Source organism: Tricharina praecox (assembly GCF_024521635.1).
Source record: "Tricharina praecox strain CBS 144465 chromosome Unknown BZA05scaffold_3, whole genome shotgun sequence".
Taxonomy (NCBI): Eukaryota; Fungi; Ascomycota; class Pezizomycetes; order Pezizales; family Pyronemataceae; genus Tricharina; species Tricharina praecox.
In genome coordinates, this window is record NW_026250405.1 from 549,921 (window position 1) to 574,924 (window position 25,004).

At 56.0% G+C, this 25,004-nt stretch overlaps 7 protein-coding genes across 7 annotated transcripts; 4 read left to right on the forward strand and 3 right to left on the reverse strand.

Moving 5' to 3' along the window:
- Positions 1-760: 760 nt before the first annotated feature.
- BZA05DRAFT_348047 (uncharacterized protein) lies at positions 761-1,771 on the reverse strand. Its single transcript, XM_051481224.1, has 2 exons — positions 1,140-1,771; positions 761-1,074 (listed from the first exon to the last, which is right to left on the reverse strand). The coding sequence occupies exons 1-2, from the start codon at positions 1,727-1,729 to the stop codon at positions 948-950; spliced, it is 717 nt and encodes a 238-aa protein (XP_051342902.1). The 5' UTR covers positions 1,730-1,771; the 3' UTR covers positions 761-947.
- A 3,410-nt stretch (positions 1,772-5,181) lies between these two features.
- On the forward strand, positions 5,182-6,560 carry BZA05DRAFT_471073 (Intradiol ring-cleavage dioxygenase; the record flags this gene model as incomplete). Its single annotated transcript, XM_051487940.1, has 5 exons — positions 5,182-5,512; positions 5,657-5,799; positions 5,865-5,940; positions 5,995-6,143; positions 6,231-6,560. The coding sequence occupies 5 exons, from the start codon at positions 5,182-5,184 to the stop codon at positions 6,558-6,560; spliced, it is 1,029 nt and encodes a 342-aa protein (XP_051342903.1).
- Positions 6,561-8,646: 2,086 nt separating this feature from the next.
- On the reverse strand, positions 8,647-9,238 carry BZA05DRAFT_415650 (uncharacterized protein; the record flags this gene model as incomplete). The annotated part of the gene is made up of 4 exons (XM_051485327.1): positions 8,647-8,701; positions 8,765-8,792; positions 8,848-8,965; positions 9,002-9,238. 4 exons carry the CDS (start codon positions 9,236-9,238, stop codon positions 8,647-8,649), a joined length of 438 nt encoding a protein of 145 aa, XP_051342904.1.
- Positions 9,239-12,603: 3,365 nt separating this feature from the next.
- On the reverse strand, positions 12,604-14,038 carry BZA05DRAFT_162247 (uncharacterized protein). Its single transcript, XM_051479098.1, has 2 exons — positions 13,563-14,038; positions 12,604-13,497 (listed from the first exon to the last, which is right to left on the reverse strand). The coding sequence occupies exons 1-2, from the start codon at positions 13,778-13,780 to the stop codon at positions 12,840-12,842; spliced, it is 876 nt and encodes a 291-aa protein (XP_051342905.1). The 5' UTR covers positions 13,781-14,038; the 3' UTR covers positions 12,604-12,839.
- Positions 14,039-14,318: 280 nt separating this feature from the next.
- BZA05DRAFT_332152 (amidase signature domain-containing protein) lies at positions 14,319-16,309 on the forward strand (the record flags this gene model as incomplete). Its single annotated transcript, XM_051480631.1, has 6 exons — positions 14,319-14,564; positions 14,626-14,649; positions 14,703-14,807; positions 14,890-15,930; positions 15,992-16,085; positions 16,146-16,309. The coding sequence occupies 6 exons, from the start codon at positions 14,319-14,321 to the stop codon at positions 16,307-16,309; spliced, it is 1,674 nt and encodes a 557-aa protein (XP_051342906.1).
- Positions 16,310-16,767: 458 nt separating this feature from the next.
- Positions 16,768-19,080, forward strand: BZA05DRAFT_162244 (putative hexose carrier protein). The gene is made up of 6 exons (XM_051479097.1): positions 16,768-16,975; positions 17,041-17,076; positions 17,229-17,495; positions 17,566-18,055; positions 18,109-18,497; positions 18,575-19,080. The coding sequence occupies exons 1-6, from the start codon at positions 16,892-16,894 to the stop codon at positions 18,929-18,931; spliced, it is 1,623 nt and encodes a 540-aa protein (XP_051342907.1). The 5' UTR covers positions 16,768-16,891; the 3' UTR covers positions 18,932-19,080.
- Positions 19,081-21,884: 2,804 nt separating this feature from the next.
- On the forward strand, positions 21,885-23,649 carry BZA05DRAFT_386713 (uncharacterized protein). Its single transcript, XM_051482509.1, has 3 exons — positions 21,885-22,542; positions 22,643-22,759; positions 22,896-23,649. Exons 1-3 carry the CDS (start codon positions 21,935-21,937, stop codon positions 23,167-23,169), a joined length of 999 nt encoding a protein of 332 aa, XP_051342908.1. The 5' UTR covers positions 21,885-21,934; the 3' UTR covers positions 23,170-23,649.
- Positions 23,650-25,004: the final 1,355 nt, after the last annotated feature.

Genomic DNA, 25,004 nt, shown 5'->3' on the forward strand with positions numbered 1-25,004 from the left:
GAGTAGAGCGATGCCTACGACGGAACGAGGGACCATTCGCATCGCGGCATGGCGGCATGGGGCGGAGAATCTCTCGCCAGCCGGCCGGCCGAAAGATACTCTACCTACCTACTCTACTCTACTCTACGGTAGGCACATAGGCGGATGAACGTACTCTACATAGGAGTAGGAGTAGGAGTAATACTCTACCGTACCGGATGTTCCGGGGGGCCTGGGGTCGGGGGCCTGGGGGGTGGTGCCCCTGCTTTGGCTACCCTACCTGCTTTGGTCCACTCACCACTCCGCTCCACTCCACCTGCTCTGCCTGTCCTGCTCGCTCTGCCCGCGCTGCCTGTGACACACCTCGCACCCGCCACTAACAAGCTTTCGGTAGATATAATACAATGTACTCTACTTAGACATGTTCGTCCCCCCGGCCCCCAGACAAGACAAGACAAGACCAAGCCAGGATCGGGCGTCCCGAAAAGTCGCTCGGCAATCCCTATCCGGGTCCGGGGGGTTACACGGGTTTACATATTTAATATATCTAGGGATGTGTGTAGGTATGAGGTAGGTGCATGGGTAGGCACAAAGAGCAGGTACATCTGCGCGCATCGGCATACGTATATCGAGTAAGATCTAGATTCTACATAGATTCATGGCGCGGTTGTTGTTGACGGATATAATACCTGGTATAGTAGGTATGTAGGTGTGCCCTGCTCGCGGGTACATAGGGCTGTGGCCTGTGCTCTGTGGCCGGTGGGTTCCGGCACCGCACGTCGGGATGCAATTGTGCCGGTACTCTATGTACATACATACCCGAGCGGTCAGGCTTCAATGTTCAATGGTAAGGGAACGTGTGGGAATAGGCGAAGATGCATATGCCATAGGCGAAGATGCATATGCCATATGTGAATTAGATACCGTATGTAGATGCGGATTGTCGAGTGAAATCAATCCCGACATGTCTATGTTGCCCTCAATAGTTCGTCTTCCTCTCCTCTCGATACTCGCTTTACCTCGTCGACGATCCTCTCCGCCATAGTCTCGACCGCCTCGACCTCCTCCCACGTAGCCCCGTTATTGACGCACCCCCTGTTTACCACCCGTAAGCAACCGATCACCCCGCGGCACTCGCCCGGCCCACCCCCGCCACGCACCTTCTATGCCCCTTCCTCTGCGCGGCCCAAGCCTCACCACCGGTGACCAGGCCCGCAACAAGGACCCAGCCAGTCTCCTTATTCGACAACACGGCCTCCTCAGCGAGGACGCCCGCATATACCAGCGCAGCGACGGTGCCGAGATCATCGTAGCTCCTGCGCATACCGCTCATGACTCGCGGGCCGACCTTTCCATAGATACTCTCCCACAGCATCTGGCCGGCGTGCATACGCACGCCCTCCGCGCGCGCAGTCGGACTCGGCGCGTCCAGCAGCTCCGGCGGCACAACGGCCTTGAGCGCGTTCAGCGCGTTGATGGAGCTGGGCAGGCCGCCGATGGCGGAGGCCTTGAGCAGGGCTTCGCGCGTGCGGTCGAGGACCGCGCGCTCTGCCGCCGGAGACCCCCCCACCGCCGCCGCCGAAGCAGCCGAAGCAGCTGACGCCGCAGTGTAGATCGCGGGGATCTCAAGCGGCCGGTTCAGCACTGCGAAGGTCACCGACGCGAGGTAGTACCAGCTGTTCGGTGGGAGGTGCGGGATCGCGCGCAGCGATGTCAGGAACCGCGGGGTGGATATTTTCGCCATGGACATGGTTGCGGAAGGAAGAAGGAAGGAACGTGCGTGACGTTGGTGATGTGCTGATGTGCGCCCGACTCCCGGGGCCGAGGTTAGTGCGTCGTCTCGGTAAATGAGTTCCGGATCATGGATTGTCACTCATCATGCGAGCTCCGGTATGTGGAACGGCTTTCGAGGATAGGCGGATGAGGCCGCTGAGGAAGACGCAGCAAGCGAGGTGTCCGAGTGGGAGCTCAGTGAGCGGGAAGAAAGGGAGGCAGAGCTGAGGCGAGGGGAGGAGGAGGGTGCTGAGGTCGAGGAGCCGGGGTCACGCCCGCTGTTCCTTCCCACACCTTCCTTCATGGCATCCCCTGATGAAGAGGCAGGAGGCGGCGAGGCGGACTAGTGACCTGCGTTGGGGCAGGGGCGAGTTGGGGCTGCGGATGAGTCGAGGGAGCGGAAGTTGTCTTTTCCTAGTGTTATTTCTTTGGTGTGCGCATGCAATCAATGAATAAACAAAAAAAAGAGGATATGCGGATGATGGGATGGTTGCCCGTATATAGTCTCGCTCGCCGGTGGTAGGTGTCGCAAGAGCTTTTCCTCCCGGGCGGAGCGTAAGTGCTACGAGTACAGCACTCTTTCCGCTCCTGTTGTGACTATTGATGAAGTTCCAAGTAATCATAACGCTGCTTCCATATGAGCACCCTTCCAACTGCACACCGGCTTCATCGTCGACGTCGACTCACCGTTAAATTCTGCAAACGTCCTGCTTGCTCAGGGAGGGTGTGCTGGAGATTGCTCGCGGCTCGGAGGAGGTCGATACCTAGCGGTGGCTCAGTCGGTCACGGCAGGGTTTCACACGGTCTCGGAGGGCGTAGGTATGATAGTGCTGAGCAGTCCCCAGCGTGCGTGGGAACCCGTAACATACGTGGCCACTGACAAGCAGAATTGGTGAGTCCAATTGGAACGGTTTCTTCGCCACAGCGTACCCCCCGGCTCGGATCACTCGGCCGTTGGCGGCCGTACGTGACGTCGTCTAGAACTGTCGCTGTTGACGGCTGGAAGGGAAGGTGGGGTATGGTAGCAGGGTCGCCATAGTCTACTAGTAGAAAGGCCGTAGGTATGTGACAATAAATTGATGTTTTCTCACTCTTGTCGCTGTTGACAGTTTTGCGGACGGCTCATTTGACAACACCCTTCCAGGCCGGAGGCGGATCGAGAAGAGAGCACACACAGAAGAAAGAGGAGATATGGAGGTTGATCGTCTATTCGGTAGATGATGAAAGAGAGAGAAGAAGAAGAAGAAGGAGAAGGAGAAGAATAAGAAGAAGAATAAGAATAGGAAGAAGATTAAGAAGAAGACGACCCTGCCATGCCAGCCAACGTTGGTTGCCACCAACTTCGATGCCCACTACTAACCACATTTGCTTCCTCTCGCCGATGACTCCTCCATCGCTCCGCGCTCCGCATAACAGAACCATCGTCATCTGGCCACGGCTCCCCTTTTACGGCTAGCCAGTGCTCTTACTGTTCCCATTGGTATAAGACACTGGTCATCACGAGCTTTCCAAGAAAGTTTCCGGATATAGTGTTCTAACCGAGTATTCCAACAGTCTTTAGAGTATATACATTCGATCTTAAGGCAAATTATTAAGATCATGGCAAGAACCAAGTACTTCTTGTGGATTCTCTCCTCCACAGCCGGTAGCGTAAAACGTATCACGTGATATTACCGAGTGATATCCATATAACCAGTGCTCCCTCCATCACGCCGAAACAAAAAACAAAAACAAAAACAAAAACAAAAACAAAAACAAAAACAAAAACCACCCCCGGTGGGTAGCTTGGAAGCCCCAAGAGCTGAGTCTTTCACCCCGGTTTGAACCGGGAGCTTCCGCCCAACTCCCCTTGCCGATTGCGTGGCCTAGACCACTAGACCACGCGGGGGTTTTTTCCGTGCTGGAAATATGAACTTGATGCTTATAAAGTGGTGGTTTCCCCCCGCGACGGACACACTCTGCCACAACGCTGCAAGCGAACAATATGCCGTGTACTTTGAATGCATCTGATGACGAACGATAAAGATAGCGCAGCAGCAGCAGTATTTTGGCTTCATTGCAGAGCATTCGAGCTCACCGGGCCTTGACATAGCCGGTGAGGTGAGGTAGTCTACCTAAACACATAGATGGTAGGTGGTTTGCGTCAGTGGACGAGCTACCTTAGGTACCTACTCTAGTAAGTCACCATAAGACGAGACCGAGAGCCCGCCGGAGCGATAGTTAGTGATGCGCCTCCGTTGCCAAAGAGCGACGCCACGGAATCGGCTATACCAGTGACCACATAGGGAAGAGGGAGACACCATTATATCCGTCCGTCCTCCATACACCACCGCCAAGATCATTGATGCACCAGCACAGAATACCACGCCGTGTGCCCTCCCATCCCGTCGTCAGTTCCAGTACACATCACCCACAGATCATCACTCTACATACACGCCTCTCACAGTGCACACCGGCCAGCCGCCGGCCCCACTTGCACTTTTCCCCCAATCCTGCCTGCAATATATCTTCTAGTCCAGTCAATAAGTAAGTATGCCCGCATGCGGCTAAACATAGAGGGTGGGGGGAATCAACGTCCCAGCAGCCTTATGCCTCGGTACGTGCTTCGGGTAGGTAGTTGTGTAGACACTGCTTGGCCCAATGTGAAAACGCAACCCAAGAGTTCGGTTTAACGTTGGCATTGTAGTATGCTGGAGTAGAGCCTGGCGGCCGTCTACCAGCTTCCAGACGTGCCTAAACGGCAACGGCAACGTTACCGCCAGCCGTTCGTCTCCGGGACCCGTCCAGCCGGCCCGCCTTCGCATTCTCACTCCAGAGTCCAGTGGCTCCCCTTCAGGAATCAGGGCCCGAGCCGCCGGTACGATCGGGAACCTTGTCCGACAGATACATACCCATATCGCCCGGGAAACGAGGAAACGGGGAAGATCTTATGTCGTGCGTGCTATTGCTCTATCCGCAACGCTCGGCCGACGACCGCGGCTGTGCGATCACCAACCGTTACCAGAGCTCCCCTCCCCTTCTTCCCCGACCACATAACAATGCATAGGATATTAAGACACAGGAAGGAATGCCAAGTGTCAATATATGTCAAAGCAGTTGCGGGTCCTGCAATAAATATTAAGGATGGTGTCTGCCAACTTAGGGCGTCGCGCTGGTTCCGTAGGTGGGTGGAGTGTGGCGGCGGGGAGCTGAGTGGTGGGAAAATGGGCTCTATCGTACCGTGGATTGTATGATGATATATTGATTGACGTATAGTAGTAATGGTAGTTATCATGCTAGCAGAAACGTGCAATGCTTCAGATAGAGCCATTAGGGGGACGCAGAAGTGTTTATCAACCACCCTCTTCCACATCTCCATCTCCATCATCAGCACCGCACCGCATCCATTCCTTCCCTCCCACCTACCTACCCACGCTCCTTCTCCTCGCCATGGCCCTTCTACCCACCCTCCCCACCCTCCTCCTCGCCCTGAGCCTCCAGTCTTTCGTATCCGCGCACGGCGCCACCTCACCCCTAGCGCTCGCTCGACGCAGCGCTTACCACCTAGACGCGCGCGCGGCGCTCTCGCGGTGCTCGCACAAGCTGCGGTTGCGAGAGCTAGCCACGCACCGGCTCGCGCGGCGCGCGGAGCTGATAGAATCGTACCTTTCCCGCCGTAGCGTCGAGAAGCGCGCTTTCGTCCCGCGCCCGATGTCGAAGCTCCAGGGGAACGGCAGCGAGCCGTGTATTCTGGCGCCGGAGGTTACGATTGGGCCTTATTGTGGGTTTACTCTGGAAGCTTGGAGGAGGGGATGGGGGATGGGGGAGGGGAGGGGATAAGAGGCGACGCTGATGCGTGCGTGGACGGATAGATGTCAAGGAACAGCTGATACGCGGCGACGCTGATGCGTGCGTGGATGGATAGATGTCAAGGAACAGCTGATACACGGCGATATACGTAAGGGCGAGGGCGAGAGAGGCGTGCCGCTGCTGCTCGATCTGCAGTTTGTCGATATTAACACGTGCGAGACGGTTCCGAACGTTATGGTTGATGTTTGGCATTGCAATGTTGGTTACCCTTGGAGCGCGGGGGGGTGAATGGTATGGTATGGCTGACTGACTGGCGGACATAGACCACTGGAAAGTACTCGGGCTTTGAGGTGGAGCAGACCGTTGGCGAATCGTTGAATCGGGGATTGCACCCCACTGGTAGGGGCGCCCCCAGATCCTTTTAATGGGACCGGACTGACACCTCCACCGTAGATCGCCACGAGATAATGCACATGACCACCTCCTTCCCGGGCTGGTACAGCGGACGGGCGACACACATCCACATCGCCGCGCACGTCGGCGGGGCTATCGACCGGCGCAAGCGTGTGTACGTCGGCGGCAACACGACCCACATCGGGCAGGTGTTCTTCCCCGAGGCGCTTCTCACACAAATCGACAGCGCGCTGCCGTACAGCAAGAACACCATCAACCGGCTCAAGAACACGTAGGACTTCATCTTCCACCAGGAAAACACCGGGTACGATGCGCTCGCCGACTACCAGCTCCTGGGCGATGAGCTCGACGACGGCGTGCTCGCGTTCCTTAGCATAGGCATCGATGCGAAGATGGACTACCCCCTCGAGATGACGTTCCCCGGTGGAGGTGGCCCAGGCGGATTCAGCATGCCCCCGAACTTTACTATCACTCTCCCGCCCGGGCTCACCCTGCCCCCAGGGTTCACCATTCCCTCCGGCGTATCGGTCGTCACCGCCACCGGCACGCTATCCGGTACGCTCGGGATCCCGTCGCCATCGGCGAATGCCACCGCAGCACCGTAGGTCCGTAGCCATTTTGTTCATGTCCCTATCCGTAGTCAGTCCGTATCTCAACCCGCGTAGAATAGAGTACCTACTATACTACACTATATCTCTCGCGAGTCTCGCCCACATGTCCGATGTCGTCGCGCGCCGTACCGTGCTGTGCAGTCGCAGTGCTATCTAGAGTACTAGTAGGTGACGAACCCTCGGGAACCGATCAGCGATCAGCGCGGCGCTGCGCGACGTCCCGGAGCCGAAGCCCCTCTCCCAGAGTCCCAGGACCCACACACCAGTAGCCTCCCAGCCCAGCCAGCCCAGCCCAGCCGATAACCTTTGTAGAGTAGGTAGAGTAGAGTACTTGGCAGAATCGCTTACGCCCCCGTCGATGCGATCGATCATCGCCCGAGACCCCCCACCCCCCACCCCTCCTCCCCCCACCCTCCCTCCCCTCCCCGCGGGCCCCCTCCCGAGCCCGAGCCCGAAAGAAGCGGCGTGGCAGTCCGTGGAGTGCACTCGCGCCGATGCATCGACGGTCTGACGCCCTGAGGTCGAGTGCGCAAACGAAACGAATCGGTGCGGGATGAAGCGGAATGGAATCGAAAGGAATGGCGGGTGGAGACGGGGTGCGATGTATCACATTCCCAGGCAGTTGCTGCGTACTCAACACAACCAGGTACCGTAGAGGGTAGTTAGCAGCGCCGACTATGCCGAGCATGAGAACGAGCACAGACACGGACACAGCCACAGACAGACACGGGCACAGCACGGGCACGTGAGCGCATAAGTCTCAGATCGAAGACCTGTTCGCCGCCCTAAGCCGACTTACTAGAGCAGAGTAGAGTGGGCGGCAGTAGCTACGAGGAAGCCGCAGAAGCAGCAGCATGAGAAGATGGAGAAGATGAAGCAGTACATACATACTAAGGATAGTAATCGTGACTCGGCGGAACCGCCATCGTGGGCGGCTATACCGTACATATGCGTACCAACAGCTACAGCTGCCTACAGGCGACAGCTATGTACGGCGACAGTTACAGCCACATACCGCTACAGCTACACCTACATACAAGCAACAAGCAACAGCTGCATCCGCTGGTTAGAATTTGCGGCCGCAGGCCACAGTTGCAGCCGGATCGACGGGGCGGGAGTCGGGACGGGACGTCTCGCCGCGTCACTCGCCCACCCGCTATGTACTCTACATGCATCCTAGTACTCTACCAACTAGTATCTACACAGCTAGAGCATCTACACACCCAGCTAGCCAACTGTGCATCCGGAGGACCGGAGACGGCTCGATCGAACCCTTGAAAGTCGCACCTCCGTAATCCACACCTTGGCAGTCAACCGTCTTCGGCCCTGGACTCTGGAGTTGTGCCATACCGCAGCCCCACACTCCGCACCCCACTCCACTCCACTCCACTCCCCGTGATGTCAAAGCGAGGCCAAAGCCACCCGCGCCGAGACGGAGTGAGGGACGGTACAGTGCGGTACGGTATGTACACACGGTACTCTACGGTTCTTCGTCGCCCGGGCCTAACTAACTAACCAAAACGCAAGTGGCACGTGGCGCACACTCCGAACGGAACATTCGGGGATCGTCCCTCTAGACTTCTAGACTTCTAGACTTCCATGAAGTTCTTCTTTTTTGTTTGCTGTCTCGTTTCCCCTGTCTGTAGATCCTAGAGGATGTGTCACACACATGACCATGATCATAGGTAGAGTAGAGTAGCTCTGCTCAGGGATGTTTGGGGTCGGGATTGCAGCTTGGGGTCGACGTCGCGCAGTGGGCAGACCAGGAGCCGGAGCTAGGTATCTCGTCTACCTAGGTAGGTTGTTGAGCACTTGACGCCCCGAAAGCACACGAGCAAACCGACCGACCGGCACACACACACGAGCAAACAGACACACGAGCAAACGAACTCGTATCATGTAAATCTCGGTCATCAATTGACCAGACCATGATAGAGTCTGGGATGATTTCCATACAGTGCCGATAAGGAATAAGGAAGGCCACATCCCAAGAGGAAGAAAAAAAAGAAGAAGAAGAAAACAATGACAAGCCAACGGCCGCAATGTGCCGCATACACAAACACCACCCAACTCCCAAATCCTAAGAAACCATATCGCCAGCAAGAAAGGCGGTCTTCGATCCCACCAACAACGCGCTATCGCTCGCATAGTAGTAGTAGTAGCAATAGCAATAGTAGTAGCACCAAGCAGACACGTACGCGTGAAACATTTCGAAGGAAGAGAAACCTACAATGGAGGTTAGGACGTGTAATGGGGGGATTTGGGGGGGAGTGCAACATACCAATCATCCCTCGATTCGTTGTCCCCCCTCTTACTCCCTCTTCCCCCAACCCCACACGTCCTTGTGGTTCTCCCCTGCCGATAGGTACACCACCTCCGCCGCCGCCGTCGCTGCCCACCTAGTATCCGCCATACCGAGCGCGGTGGGCACGGACCCACGAGTCGTACTTCTCTCGGAACTCGGCCTCGCTCTGTGTCCGCTCGAGCTCATCGTCGCGTGCGCTCTGGAGTGTTTGCCGAAGCGAGGCCCAGACGGTTGTGAAGACGCCGATCGATCCGAGAAAGAGCAGGAGCTGTGGTACCGAGCGAGGCATTCTTGTGGTGGTGGCGATGATGTTGAAGCCTAGCATGTTGGTAGCAGAAGAGGAGAAGGATGCCGCGGCGTTCAGCATTGTGGAAGAGGACAGAACTTTGGAAGGATGGTAAAGTTAGTTTGTTGGGCGGAGGCTGTTGTTTAGCTTCGATCTGGCTGGCTCGCTGTTTTTTCCGTAGTGCTGTTGAACTAGACTAGCTTTCGGAACAAGTAACCACGTCAAAGGATTGTGGTCGTGTGAGACAAGGGCGAAGGTTGCTAAGTAGCTGCTGCTTCGTCTGCGCTGTTCTTGATGAACGGGATTCTGTAATGAGGAAGAGTGATAGTGACAATGGCAGCAGCAGCGGTTGTGGTTATAGTTATGTTGGTGGTGGTGATTTAGGAGGATTTAAGACCGTTAAGAGCGGGAGATGTTTTTGTGGGTGATGGTTGACGTGACGGGGGGCAGACGGTTGATTATTTAATATGCCGACTTTCCGCTGGGCTGAGTGTGGGTGGAGAGATCGAGAGAGATAAATAGGCAAGTGGGCACGCGACACTAGATGCTGTGGCCATTAATTAGCGGTCAGCCCTGAATCCCTTCTTCACTATCGCCAGCATCTGGTTGGACCCTCACCTCTGGCCGTGCAGGCAAACGATACTTGTCAACTTTTGGTTGACGTAGCTGTGTGTGCCGATTGGCGCTGGCCGTAGGTTGTCGTTGTTGGAGCCTATCGTTATGGCTCCGCTGGTAGTGCCGGGGGAAGGGAATTGCGGATGGTGATGAGGCCGATTCGATGATGTCGCTGTAGTAGTGGAAGGGGACGCAGACACGTATGCAAGGGCCAAAGAATTGTAAAGCTGTAGTAGATCTGAAACGAAGTCTAGGATGGGTGGTGGTGATGGTAGTGGCGGTGGTGGTAGCAGGTAATGGGGGATGTTTTGAATTGTGGGGGAGGGAACGAGGGTCTGTTTAAAGGTGCTGGCTGCCTGACCAACGCATTTGGGGGAGGGGGAATCTGCCGGCCACGTAAACTAAGCATTTGCTCTCCTCAGGGTATAACGTGGGATCGATTCGAAGCCATTCCCTTCCTGTCGCCCTCAGGTCAGCGAAACTGACCGGACTCAGGAGAGAACGGAGGGAGAGAGAAACGGGCCGTGCACGGATCGGGACAAGAGGGCCAGCCAAGCTGCTTGTCTGCTCGCGTGCTCGCTTGGATTCACATCTTGCTGTGGGGTGGGATTGTGAGGCAGATAGGCAGTCTCGTATGTATGTGCATGGCTGCATTTTACGCGTTCATCAATTGATCGAGGCTCTCCAGCCGCCCGCAGATCACATGGATATACCTCAATTCACACGATATCTACACTCCTGCAGAGAGAACGATGGGCAAGTGGCCCCGTTCCCAGAGACCCAGCGCAACCTTGAACCGACATGCACTGAATGACTCCTAATTATAGGCGGTTAGTTAGTCGGAAGGGCTGCATCTTGCAGTACGGTGCAGTGCGGTGCAGTCGAGTGCATGGCTATGGTCCGAGATCATTCCCACCTGCCTGTCTTCTCCTCCTGGTCCTCATCCTCATCCTCCTCTGCACGTACAAACTGCCGGAGGAGGATGAGGGCCCGCCATCACCTGGTCTTCGATCGTGTCCTCACTGCAAACGGTCGGGCTGCTGGATATCTACCTCGGCGCTGCACCGCACGCTTACGGCCGTCGACGGTCGTCGTCGTCTCGACACACAGATCATCGTTCACAACCACCGTATTCAGCAACGATCGGCCATTGTCTCGACACACAGATCAACGCTCGCGTCCAACCGAATCCAACTGAATCCAGCAACGATCGTCCATTGATGTTAAACGTGAGCATTCGTTTATTCGTTTAGCGCCCGTGGCGGCGGCGAACCCGGTACATAATCACCTGTGGGGTTGGGGTCTGATGCTTGAAGAAGAATCGCCAATATCATGGATAACTGCATATCTACATACTCTTTCCGGAGTGTGGATGAATTGGCTGCCTATCGTTGGTCGCCTCACTGCTGCGCGGTTTGTCGCTGGATGCTGGAGGCTGGATGCTGGATGAACTAACTAACGGTGTCGCGTGCTCCAGGGCAGGTTCGACAGTGCTCTGCGTTTTTATTCGAACCATAGCACACCTACGCTATCACGCACCCCCCCCCACCCGCCCGCCCATCCCCTACCCCCCAATTCCTGCTGCTTGATGTCACCATTCTGCGAGAGTACAGTAGATAGATTATCAGAGTAACATCTGCAAGTGATATGGACACGACGTGATGAGCGGGGGAGGGGGGGAACTCACGAGACACGCTGACGCAAAGGACTTTTTCGCCGTCTGCATCGAGTGTTTATGTCATTGGTCGCAGATTCGCCGCAGTTGCGGTGGCCACTGGACACTGGATACTGGACGTTCGCGATTAGATTAGTGATCTGTTCCCGCGAATCCGTATGACAGCAACCTAGCTCAATTCCTGATCGGCAATGGGTTCCGAGGATTGGGATTGAGAAACCGGGGAGTGAGTGAGTGAGTGAGTGAGTGAGTGAGTGAGTGCTGAGTGTCCGCCTCAATTCGACTGCGAGGCCCGGCTGCCATATCATGCCATGGGCGGTTGCCTGTTGTGTTGGAAATTTTCTGTGTCTTTCTGTGTCTGTGCCTGTGTCTGTCTGTGTCTGTCTGTGTCTTTGTCTGTGTCTTCGGGCCGACATTCTGGTTGGCTCGAGATGGATGGGGATGGATGGCGATGGACGGTGCCGGAGTGGCTCACGTGTGCAGCGCTGCGCATGCCAGCAGATAAATAGCTCGTGGGTGTATTGGAGGCCCGCCAATCAATCCATCGGTCGGTTGGTTGGTCGGTTGGTCTGGCCATGCTGTGTTTCTGCATGGTACACTACATTATGTATGATACCGGTATGTATGATGTATGTACGATACGATTGGAGACTAGTTGCGGTGGGCAGTGCAACGGCTATTCAGCTAGCCTGACAAACCACGAGTGATTAATGGTGTTTACGCCGAGGATTAACCCCCGAAGATAGGCCTCGCAGGCGGTTTTTGATTAAATCTAGGGCAAGAAAACTTTGGTAATTTTGAAGATGTTTGGGCCGTGTGTATGATCCTCGGCATTTGGTGTTCCCAGTCGAATGGCGCCTGCGCAAGCTCAATGGGGCGAACAGGGGATATTGGGTGCCAAGTCTTCGAATAATTTTCATTGCTGGTCACTCGTGATGCTGTTTTAGGAGATAAACCTAACGCCGATAGCTTAACGTGGCGTTCATATTTCCCTATTGAGTGGCATTCTTGGGGTTCTCCATACAAAACTGCCTGACTTCAAGGCCCACAAGCTACCTAATTAACCAAGACTCCTAATGGCTCTGTTGCAAGATGCTTTAAGGTCTGGTCCGTCACTCTATAGACTCTTTTTATGTTTTATCTGTATCGTCGTTGAATAAAGCCAGGCGGGGGGCGAGCATTTTTCATTCCTATTTTACGCGTCCCCAACCATATGTATGCTTCTTCGGGCCCGGCAGATAGAGTGCGCAACGCGCAAAAGACTTTAGCTGGCATGGTCGAAACCGAGGGAACAATGAGATGAAGCAGAAGAAGCAAGAATACCCTGCGGGAGAAAGGGAGAAATGTGCGGTATGTAATGGAAACCTGACTGCCAAACAACAGTATCCCCCGTCATGCACCGTTTCCAGCCGTCTTTCGGGACCGGAGAACGCGTGACGATGATGAGCGAGTAGTGCTGGCTGCAGATACTTCGGGCTGGAGGTCCGTGGTGGTCGCTGTTTTTTTCGACCGTTGCCTCTTTGTATTCCCTCCCGCCTTAACTTTGTTTGCAGCGAATTCATCCTCGTGCTCCCGCGTCTCTGCCGCAGATTTCCGCTTCTTGCCCGCCGCCGTAGGAGCACCATCCGCCACCGGCGCTGCTACCGCAGACGATGACGTAGTTTTACCGTTGCCATTCTCCAGCGCCTCGCGACCCAGCACAAATCCGACACGCTCGACATCCTCCTCGTCCACCTCCAGCCGTGCGGCAATCTTTTGCACCTTCTCGTAGAAATCCCAATACTCGTTCGCATCGTACCTGATCTTTGCCATCCAGTCGGCGTCATGAACGACCCAGCGGAACGCCTCATCGCTGAACACTGGTACGTGCGGGAACCTGTGCGCAGCGAGGAGATACGAAGCTGTAGCGGGGCCTACCCCCCGGAGCGCGAGCAGCGTCGCGAACGACGTGCGGATGTCGCCGGCGAACGCTGCGGTCGTCGTGGATACCACGAAATCTTCTGCGTTCCCTTCGATCAGTCGCAGTATCGGCCGGTTTTTGCCGCGTTTGCTGGAGGCCGTTAGCTGCCTGCCTGAGGGCCGGAGCGCGAGCCGGACGGAGCGGATGGGGATTACAGTTTGCAGTCGACAAGCCGGTATAGCTCCGCTTTCGTCATGTGTGGAGGGGACCGCGACGCGATCGTGGCGGGGAGCTCCGTACGCCGCCAGGAGTCGAGGGTTGCTACCGGCTCGGGTTTGGCATTTGGGCGGGTGGCGGCGATCACGGCATTGGCGTAGCGGGTAAGAAGTTGAGTGAACTCCGCGGAGGTTATCGTGGATGCGAGGGGCGTCATGAATGTAGGCGGGCCGCGGAAGTCGGTGGTGAGTGGGACGCGTCGTGGGGGTTGTGGAGGGGGAGCTAGCGTGAATAGCGAGGCCGCGTTGTAACTCTGTTCGGCTTAGTGAAATCGAGCTTCTGGATGTCCCGGCACATTGAACACCACCGCCCCTCCCCCATGAGTCAATGGAGGCTGGTATCGGAGAGTAGTTACACCGTACCCCAAATGATCTGGAAGTTGGAATAAGATGCAGTAGGTGCTCCTTCAAGGTGGTGTTTAGTGATCGTCCCCCTGGAACCTCAGAATTGTGGCTGTGAAAGCATCAAAGCATCTCCAACTACGGAATGGGGCAAACGATCTTCCGTTGGTGAGCTTCATATGGATCTCGTATCTAGGTACCCCGCACATAGTCATATCTCTCTGTATCTGGTCTAGTCGGCGCGCAACCACTCGGGTATTTAATCTGCACATATGAAGCCACAGGAACCGCAGAAGCAACTCATTCAGGCACACCAACGATTCAGACACTCAATCAACCAGCCAGCAACTCGCTATGCCTGCTAAGTGGGAAGAGATCTCTGCCCGCAAACGTCAAGTACGCGACTCGAAGATTCCGAAGGAATGGCGACTCGCCAGCATTGACCCCGCGCGAATCAATGTCACGGGCGTGCCGCGGGAGTGCGGAATCCTTACTGCCGAGGAACTGAACATCACCGAGGACTACGAGGCGAAAGGGATTGTCGAGGCTGTTGCGAAGGGGACTCTGAAAGCGGAGGCGGTTGTAATTGCGTTCTGCAAGGTCTGTTCCGCTCTGGCGGTTCGTCCCGCATAGGTAGCTGACTTGAGTGGCATGTGCAAAGAGAGCGGCGATTGCGCAGCAATTGGTGAGCTTGCCTGCCTCAGAACCCCATTGTCGTTTGAAGCTTATCAAGTGCAGACAAATTGCCTTACGGAAATCTTCTTTGATGAAGCGATTGAGAGAGGCCAGTTTCTGGACCGCTACATGGCCGAGCATGGAAAGCCACTCGGCCCGCTTCACGGGGTTAGCACTTTCACAATTCTTCCGAATCATGATATGGCCATTGTGGACTTAGGAGGGGTTGTTGCTAAAACGCCCTATGCAGCTCCCCATCTCCCTAAAAGACTGCATTTCCGTCTCGGGCTATGCATCGTCCGTCGGAATCTCCGCCCGAGCTGACACGCTCGCCACCGAACACTCTGTTCTCGCATCGCTATTTCTCTCGGCGGGTGCGATTCTCTACGTCAAGACGACCACACCACAGGGCCAGCTAGCATTTGACACTCACAGTTATCTCTGGGGCCGGACCCTCAACCCTCTCAACACCACGCTGAATGTGGGTGGCTCCACAGGAGGAGAGGGAGCTCTTCTTGCGATGCGCGGCTCCGTTCTCGGCATGGGCACTGACATGGGCGGGAGCATCCGTGTGCCCGCGGCCTGCTGCGGGCTCTATGGCGTTAAGCCGACTTCTCGAAGAGTGCCGCGCCAGGGCTCGGAGACCATCGAGATCCCCGGCTACTTCTATGGCGGAATCACGACTGTCGCTGGGCCGTTGGCGCGGACCATGGGTGATTGCAAGTGGTTCTTTGAGGTTTTGGAGAGCTTGGAGCCGTGGAGACACGATCCGCAGGTCTTGCCGTACACTTTCAAAACTCCGCCGAAGAAGCGGTTGAACATTGGTCTCCTCAAGAGCGACGGTGTAGTGGTTCCTCTTCCCCCGGTTGTGACGATGTTGGGTGAAGTCGATCGGGCTCTCACCGCCGCGGGACATAATGTGGAGGTCATCGATCTCCCCGAGTTCCCTGCCGCTTATTGGACTACGCTCGGCTTAATAACTCTCAACCCCACCAACAATTTCTTCAATCTCATGGAGTCGACCGGCGAAAGTCCAACCCCGTGGCTCGTCCAACTGGGGCTGAAGCGCAAGGGCCACAAGCCCGATGCTCTGGACGACAGTTACAAGCTTATCCACGCGAAAGAGCAGCACGAGATCGTGTTTCAAAAGACGCTTTGGGAGCGTGGTGAAGGAAAGCTACCGCTTGATGTCGTCCTGTGTCCGGTCAGTGGACACCCTACGCCGAAACAGGATGGCTGGGCTGGCCCCGATTATGCCATCGTTTGGAATCTGGTGGATTATCCTGCCGGTGTAAGCCACTTCATATGACCCCCTCTCTGGGTTCCGCCTCTTCTAACATTTCATCTCGTAGGCGATTCCGGTACGCACCGTGACCAAGAAAGACCTCGGCGAGGAGATAGCAGCACCATCGCTTGGGCGATTCGACGATGCCAACCGGGCGCTCTGTAAGTTCCCCACACCACCGTAGGCAGTCGAGCGTGTCTAACAATCGACCTTGCACATAGGGAATCCGGAATTTCGGGATTCATTCCTTGGAGCGCCGATGGCAGTGCAGGCCGTTGGCAGGAAGGGGGACGATGGCGCACTGTGCAACGCTATGCAGGTGATCGACCAGGTCTTGCGGGGCTTTGCAAGCACGAAGCCGGCCGCTCAGTTGCCAAAGATCTAGGCGGAGCACTTGGGTGGAATGGCGCGAGCTGCCCGACGATACCCGCAGGTCAATGCCACCGACCGGCGACGAGACAGCTTGCGTCATGCTGGAAGGGCCAATGGGTGATCGATGGTGTCTGGAGAGAATTAAAATCGATACCCGTGCTGATCCTATGTGATCCGGTCATGCGACGTGATCAACTTCTTGCTTGCGTATGACCGATGTGTGCGACGGTGAATTGGCCGCGATTCTCTGCATTTTTCTGGAGGAGCCCGAGCCCGCCCATCCGCCAGAGCACGGGTAGTCGAGCACTGCAGCCGTCCAAGTGATCTCGGATAAAAATCTCCCCCATCCCCCCTCTCAAATCTTCACGAAAGCTGTCGGGGCAACAAAACAACCTAGAGCTTAACTGCCATGCTCCTTACTTATAAACACCCTCGTTTTCTCCCCCAGAGCTTGAAGAAAACTCTCCCAGTCTTTCACTATTCCGTCTACGGCTACCTATCTTTTGCTTACCGACGACTATTCTATTTTTCTCCTCCATGCGGGGAATCTGAATTGACTTTGTTTCCAAGGCTAATTTAATAAACAACAAAAAAGATGGCTATGATACCAACTTACGCCGGCTTGTCCGGGGCGAAGCTCCGAGCTGCGATCACTTCTACTGCTACCATCGGTTTCTTGGTGCGTGCTGGCTTCACTGCTCGATAAATATGGGCCACTGGGCTGACTTAACCATTGATTGACAGCTGTTTGGATACGACCAAGGCGTGATGAGCGGTATTGTATGGATCCCCCACCTCTAACTATGGGACTTTTGCTCGCTCAAGAGACAAGGAAGTCATGCTTATCTTATCCACTACTGTCCAGCCCAGCGCAGCCATGAATCCATGATCCTCCCAACAGCACGCAGCAGTAGCCGACTGACGCACCCCAGATCACCGGCGAAAAGTTTAACGAGGAGTTTCCGGCCACCAAGGGCAGCGACGAGTACCACAGCACCATCCAGGGTACCGTGACGTCCGTGTACGAGCTGGGCTGCTTCGCGGGCGCCATCGCCGCCCTGATGTATGGCGAACGCGTGGGCAGAAGGAAGAGTATCCTGTTCGGCGCGGTGGTCATGATCTTGGGCACTATCGTACAGATCACCGCGTTCCGCGGATCTTGGGAGTTGGGTCAGTTTATCGTCGGGAGGATCATTACGGTGAGTTTCCGCTGCTGGCCCTGCGGATCGGGTGATAATTTGTGATGCTGATGCTGATGCGGCAACCAAGGGTGTTGGCAACGGCGCAAACACGTCTTCGATCCCGATTTGGCAAGCGGAGACGTCCAAGTCACACAACCGCGGGCTGCTAATCTGCATCGAAGCGGCGATGATCGCCGTCGGCACTGTGATCGCGTACTGGCTCGACTTTGGCTTCTCGTACGTCGACAACTCGTCGCAGTGGCGCTTCCCCATCGGCTTCCAGATCGTGTTTGCCGTCCTCCTCATCGGCGGAGTTCTGGCTCTTCCGGAGTCGCCGAGGTGGCTGCTGAATCATGGTCATCAGGCGGAGGCCCAGAGGGTCCTGGCTGCCCTGAATGCTACTACTGAGGATAATGATGAGACGCAGACGGAGAAAAGGGTCATCATGGATTCCATCGTTGCCGTCGCAGGTGTTGAGGCGTCTAGTGGGTTCAAGGATGTGTTTTCCCGCGGAAAAGGACAGCATCTGCGGCGCATGCTTATCGGTGCGAGCAGTCAGATGTTTCAGCAGCTCGGAGGTATGTTCCCTCCCGCTTACTTTAAATCCACGCAGATAGTAACGTGGCAGCAGGCTGCAACGCCGTGATCTACTACTGTCCCGTCCTCTTCGAGAACTCCCTCAAGCTCTCGCGGACGCTGTCTCTCGTTCTCGGCGGGGTCAACGCGACGGTCTACGCGATATCAACGCTGTTCTCGTTCGTGTTTATCGAGCGTGCGGGCCGGCGCAACCTGTTCCTGATCGGCAGCGCGGGCCAGGCGGTCGCAATGCTGATCACCATGGGCTGTTTGATCCCCGACACGATCGAGAGCTCGAAGGGAGCCGCCGCCGGACTGTTCCTGTTCATCATCTTCTTTGGCGCCACCTGGCTAGAGCTGCCCTGGCTGTATCCGGCGGAATTGAGCCCGCTCAAGACGAGGACTAGGGCGAATGCCCTGAGCACGAGTACTAACTGGATCTTTGTGCGTCTACTCCCCACTCCCCACTCCCCCCTCCCCCCGCGCACCCTACGAGACAGGCGCGCTTACGATACCCGCAGAACTTCTTAATCGTGCAGATCACGCCGACGATGATCGCAGCGATCGGGTGGAAGACGTACCTTGTGTTCGCGATCTTCAACCTAGGGTTCATCCCGGTGATCTACTTCTTCTACCCCGAGACAGCGGGGCGTTCGCTGGAAGAGATCGACATTGTCTTTGCGCGCGCGTACGTGGACAAGGTCAGTCCCGTCAAGGTGGCCAAGACCATGAAGAAGCTGGATGTGCGCGAGGTCGAGATGGCAGAGTTGGAGTTGAGAGATGAGGGTACCCAGGCCGTGGCCGTGAATGTGAATATGGATGTGGGCGCAGGCCCGCCGGATGAGGAGAAGGCCGTCGCCGCGGATAAGGTTGAATGATGGGGTGTGACGGGAGGGGATGGGAGCGACGGGAGTGTGCATTTTCCGTTCATTTACAGCCCTGGCAGACATGACCCGACGAGCCATCGGCCTCAATAGTTTCTCGAATACCGTAATTATGTAGCTGCTATAATTACTTATCTGATTTGCTTGCGATCTTTGATAAGCGGGCTGCGGATGAGTCTCCGGTGCCTTGAATGGTGTTCGAAATTTCTACCAACTAACGCAGCCAGAACGCCTACCTATTCGCCATGGAGGAAGTTGGGAACAATAGATAGTTACCATATCGACAGCGTGTCTCCCACTCCCTTGGAAACGCCGTTACTTTTCTCTTTCATCACCCCCAACATGATCTCCCTCAGCGCCGGATTAGTTATTACAGAAATTCGGCTACAGTCCTTCACAGACTCGCACTCGGAGTCGTAAACCGTAGGTTGAATCCAGATTCAATCGGCCCCCCTCACCGTCAGGGCGACACAGCCACAATTACTAGTTCTCGAGAACAATTATTATGATCGTCGTAACGGACACGCGAGACGGTTCCGCGATCGGGTCCTCCTCCGCCGCCCGCCCGCTCGGTGAACGAGTGCTCGCTCGTTGGATACGCGGTGGTCCTCCGGCTATGTAGCATGCCGCGCTTATCTCGGCATCCCCCCAGCCAGGATCTAAAGTGAATGTCTTTTTCGCAGCCGACAACCGCCTCACATCCGATGCAAGGATTCGGCGGCAGCTCGACTGACCAATCCTGGATGTTCCGTTTGCCACCGCCCGCGTCGGCCGAGACCCGAGTATCTATAGCTGCGATATAGGTGTGCGGCGTCCGGTATAGGACCATCTCAATCTCACGTCCCTGTCGCCGCGATTGCCGAGTGGAACCACGGTTGGATTTTACGAAAGTGCAACTTCCTCTGCAGTCGGTGATCCAGCACCGCGCAGCCAATGGTGAAGCCGCTGCGAGGCGGCTCGTCCCGAGTAGAGTATATGCACTTTGGATCTTTGGATCAGAGGTGAAGGGAGGAGGAGGAGGAGGTTTCGGGTGAGAAGGGAGCTGGTAATGGGCAGGCAGAGAGATGAGGTTCGACACCGACAAGGCTACCTATCTCTTCAGCCTCGGTGGCGGAGACCCGATATTGATCGTTAGACATGTTTCCGAATTGGATATAGAACTGAAGCCGGAGATCGTGTTATGCGCCGCCTGTAGGATTGGCCAGCGCGGCTTCAGACACCCTCTGGAATCGGTACGATGAGGCTCGATGATATCACGGCAAACCTCAGTTCAGCTCCATTGCCACCGTTCGTTTCTGATATGTAAACCCACGGCGCCGGCTGCAACCAGAGCCAAGGTTGCGAGCCGTGCTAGAACTAGCGCCACAGACGTTCGTTGCGTGTTATATCGGATGCGGGTTCCAAATTCTACGGAGGAGCGAGCGAGCGCCGAGACGTCGAGCTGAGAGATTTCGAGGAAAACAGGACATTCGGCTCGCCGCTCACCTCGGCGATCCGGATCTAGGATACTCGAACAGGCATACCATATGACGTCCGCGCATGCGATCGCTCCTGGGGTTTGACTTATTCTTGTATCCATAACACTCTGCGCTATCATCCGGCAAGGGCGGGGGCGGGGCGGGGGACGCTGCTATTGCTGTTCCTGTGGGTCGCAAGTCCACCACGATCTAATCAATACCAGACTCGATCCCAGACGTCGGGGGCTGCGCGTCATGCAATGCCCGTCTGTACCGTCTGTACCACCGATGCTTCCATCCCATGATCGGTACATCTCACCTGAGATCCAGTTGATTTAGCGGAGAACTCTAGAGTAGGTACCGACGCTGCACACTGCAGCAGCACCAGGCGCCGGGCTCCAGACTCCGGGAAACATTCATTCGACGAGGCTGCAGGGCCTCCGCAGCGACGCGGGAATCCCAGCAGCAGCGGCGGGTGTGCTTCGACCCAACACCACAGGAGCGGAGATGTAGTTAGAGTAGGTAGCTGCAGTGTGATTGTTCCAGCCCCAGAGCAGTGGATGGTGGATCCCCCGTTGTTTGCATTCGCAGTTGTTGTTGCCGGGCAGTGCTGGAGCCAGAGGTGAGCTGGAACTTCACATCGGTGGTTTGGGCCTCGCATCGGTGGATGTGGGCAGCACACATCGGGGGACGTCGTCTCTGGCCCCCACGCCTGACAGCGGCCCGTATCTAGTCGAGCAGACTCGCCGACGTCCAGCAGGCCGGCCCTGTAAGATGGGCATGACGTGCAAAATCTGTCACAGCACACCTCTCGGTGATTGGCTACCATCCCATTCGACGGGCAAGTTGTTGGATCTCTGGGGGGGTTGGGTTGTTGGGGGGGTGCTGTGGGTGCTGTGGGTGTTGTGGGTGTTGTGGGTTTGTGGGTTTGTGGGTATTGGGGATGTTGGGGATGTTGGAGATGTTGGGGATGTTGGGGCGTTGTCGGTGTTGTGGGCGACGTTTCCTTCCGTCTGACACCAACAATACACTGCTCTGACGTCCAAAAGGGATCATCGCGAGACGCACATCAATATGACTTCCTTCACGATCGAGCATTGCCGGCAGGATGCCACACGGCACGGCAGGGCACTCAGTGGAATTCCTGATTTTGTTCCAGAAGTTGGTGGGGGTAGGGATGGGTGGTGGGCATCCGGTTGCATGGGTCAGCCACAACGATGAACCAATCTCCCGGGTTCAAGTCTAATGCAACCCGTGCATATCCAGAGGCAATGTTTCTTTCTGCCCTTCCTCGACCAGTGATGTTGGTGGATCATCTCTGCTCCAACAGATGCAGCCCCTTCAGGTTCAAGGTAGCAGTTATGCCTGTTTACGGTGATGTCGAGCGACGCTGAGCGACGCTGCTCTCCGGCCGCAGCCCTCCAGTATTGCACATACCATCGAGCAACAGTGAACGCCCGCCCTCCTCCCTTCCGCCCTCCCACCCTCCCCCCCAGCTACGCAACGGCACGGTCCAGAGGCTGGAAGTGCAAGAAATACCATGTATGCCACCCGGAAGGGCTTTCAATATAAAACCTCCCTCCCCAGGCCTGCCACAGCGTCACCTTCACATCCTCAAGCCCCAAGCTCCTCCTCCTCCTCCCTTGACAGCCCAAAACACACTCCTCCTCCTCAAAACACCATCCCCCCGACACCCATCATGTCTCCCCATACAGCCCTCTCGGAATTCTCCTTTGAGCTTCCAAACTACCTCCTCCTGGAGGTCTTCGAGTACCTGCCCGGCCAGGACCTCGTCGTGGCCAGCCACACCTGCCGCCTCTGGAACCAGTTGATCATGGCTAGGCGCCGGCTGCGTACCAATGCCTTCATCCCCTCCAGCCACAACCCCACTGTCCCCGTGGCCGACATCGAGCTGCACCCAGTGGTTTCCCAGCTCCATTTCGACACTACGGTGGATGCTGCAGACGCCCAATACGGCGTCCGCAAGTCGCCCCGCAAGCTCCTGTCCGCCGCTGTGAGCAAGCAGCTAGCCACGTCGCCAGCCGTAACCGAACTTCGTCTGGACGTCATGAAGTACCATCCGCACGTGTTGGTCGAGAACCCCGCCGGTGTGAAGGTCGCAGACGTCGTGGAAGAGCTGGCAAAATAGTAAGCTGACCCCCATCCCTCTCGCCCTCCCCCTTCACTGGCCCTGTGTAACCCCAAGTGAACCCATGTCCCCTAGTTACTAACAGCGTCCGTCTCACAGCAAAGCGGCAGCCACAAACTTCACGTTCGAGGAGTTTTTTGGGCGTGAGCTCTGTTCGCAGCGCGGCTACGAACGGAAGAAGAGCATGCAGAGGGTCGACATGGTGGGCAACGAGAAGTAAGTCGAGTCGCTTCCCGTCCCTGTTTTTCGTTCTTTTGTCTTTCTTTTCTTTTCTTTTTTTTTGCTATTTGCTTTTCCTCGTCCTCCAACGAATGGGGCCACAAGCCGGTTGCTGACCAACATGAAACAACAGGGTACTCGTCACATTTGCACCGGGTGTCGCCTTCAACGGCACTGTGCTTTTCGAAGCGGTGCGGTTCCGAAGCGTCGACGCAGCCAAGAGAGCGGCGGAGGAGCCCAAGAAATCCGTCGACACCCCCGCTCCCCATCATCCACCTAGAAGTGTGGACGCTGCGGCGAAAGACGACTCGCACAGCAAGAAGTCGGAGGGGTATCGGTTCTGGAGCGCGTTCGCGTTCGAAGTGTCGGCATCAGCATCGGCAGCGCCGATGTCGGTGTCGGCGTGATCCTGAGAGAGTGTGGGTGTGGGTGCACGACAGGTCAGGCTCGCGGTTTCCTCTTACACGGTTTATATTTCTTACTTGTTGGCTGGCGTTTGGTTTGGTTTTCACTCTACTTTATTTCTTGTTTGGACATCGCTTTTTCGACGACGACGGTGGGTTGGGTTCGATGGCTGCCAGCGCAGATGTGGGAGGAACGGGAGGGTCTGGCTGATTTCGGAGGGGGAGTTTGGGCGTCGGTTTACTTGGTATTCAGATGAGGGAGGAGGAGGGTTTCTTTGGTGTCTATTGGGATGAGGGGGGTGGGGCACTGGGGGGGTTTCTGGCTGAGGGTTTCTGGCTGGTTCAACCGATGGCTGTCATGATGGTCGGTTATTGTTAGTGACGGGCAGCCTGGGGGATCTGCGAATGACGACGCCGTTATGTATGTAGGCAGTTTACTTGCCCACTGGGACTTTTTTTATAATACTTATTTTACTTGCTCAATATCGTCGCGAGACGATCAACGTGGTGATTTGCGTGAAGCCATCTACGTAAGTAATGTTTTCCATCACAATAATCCTCAACATTTCTACATCTACTATGATAGACCCAACTTAACAAATTAACACTTGTCGCCCTCCACCAGGACCATCCATCGTTCCCCACAGCTCGACCTATCGAATCTAGGAGTGATAGGAGGGGAGGGTCAGTTCAGCGCTCATCTCCTCCGAGGCTCCGCCTGATGTGTCCATTCTTATCGCTGTCGCCATTCAGGCTTCTCACGCAACCACGACACAACGACACAATAACACCTGCCAGTCCCATTCTCCTCCCCTCCTCCTTCTCCCCTTCGATGAAGCCCCCAACACCCAACACCCTCCTCCCCCTTCACCCTCCCCCTTCACCCTCCCCCCTTCCATCCCACCTCCCACCCCTTTCCAAGAGCACCCTTCCAAGAGCACCCTTCCAAGAGCACCCTTCCAAGAGCACCCTTCCAAGAGCACCCTTCCAAGAGCACCCTTCCAAGAGCACCCATTTCTAGGCCACCCTCACTCTCTCCCTCTCTCCTGCACTCATAGACAAAGCAAGAAAGTGAAAAGAAAAAAATCTCCGCACCCACACGGTATGCTTCCAGTGTCCACAGCGACCTCTGCATACATTATGTACCTGGTATCGCAATCATCGATCGGGGGTGTTTTCTGTTTGCTTTTTATTTGCCCCTCCTCGAACACAGTGCACTGACTGGCTCATCCTCGAGAGCACCGGCACATCCTGTCTGGAGGAGAGGGATGGACTGGCCCCCCGTCCTGTCCAGAGCAGAGGAAGGGAGGAGAGGGATGCAGAGGGGGAGGAGAGGGATGGACCAGGTACTCTACTCTACATACTCTACATAGCCTTGCGACTCGCGAGCAGGGTTCACCTGGCTGGCTGACTGGGTGGAGAGCCTGCGAGGGTTGTTGCCAGTTGGTGAGATTACTGCGGCGCATGACGACTATGTATGATGATTTGGTCTATGAATGGGAAAGCGATGTGGATGGGAAAGCGGTACTGGAGGTACCGCTGGGATGGTGGTTTGCAAATGACCGTGTAAGTACCGGTACTCTACAGTGGTGGTAAAGTGCAAGCATCCGCCGCTCGCGTGCGTCCCCTCCCTCGCCTTGTCTCTCCCTGCCTCACCCTGTCCTCACCCTGGCCTCACCTCTCCCTCCATCACCCTCTCCTCGCCTCACTTCACTTCACTTCACTTCACTTCACTTCACTTCACTTCACTTCTCGTGACAATGACAACGGCTCACTAACTCAACGGTTTTTTTCTCCGAGCGCGGGAAACACGGGCAATGGGCAGCGTGATCTTCCGT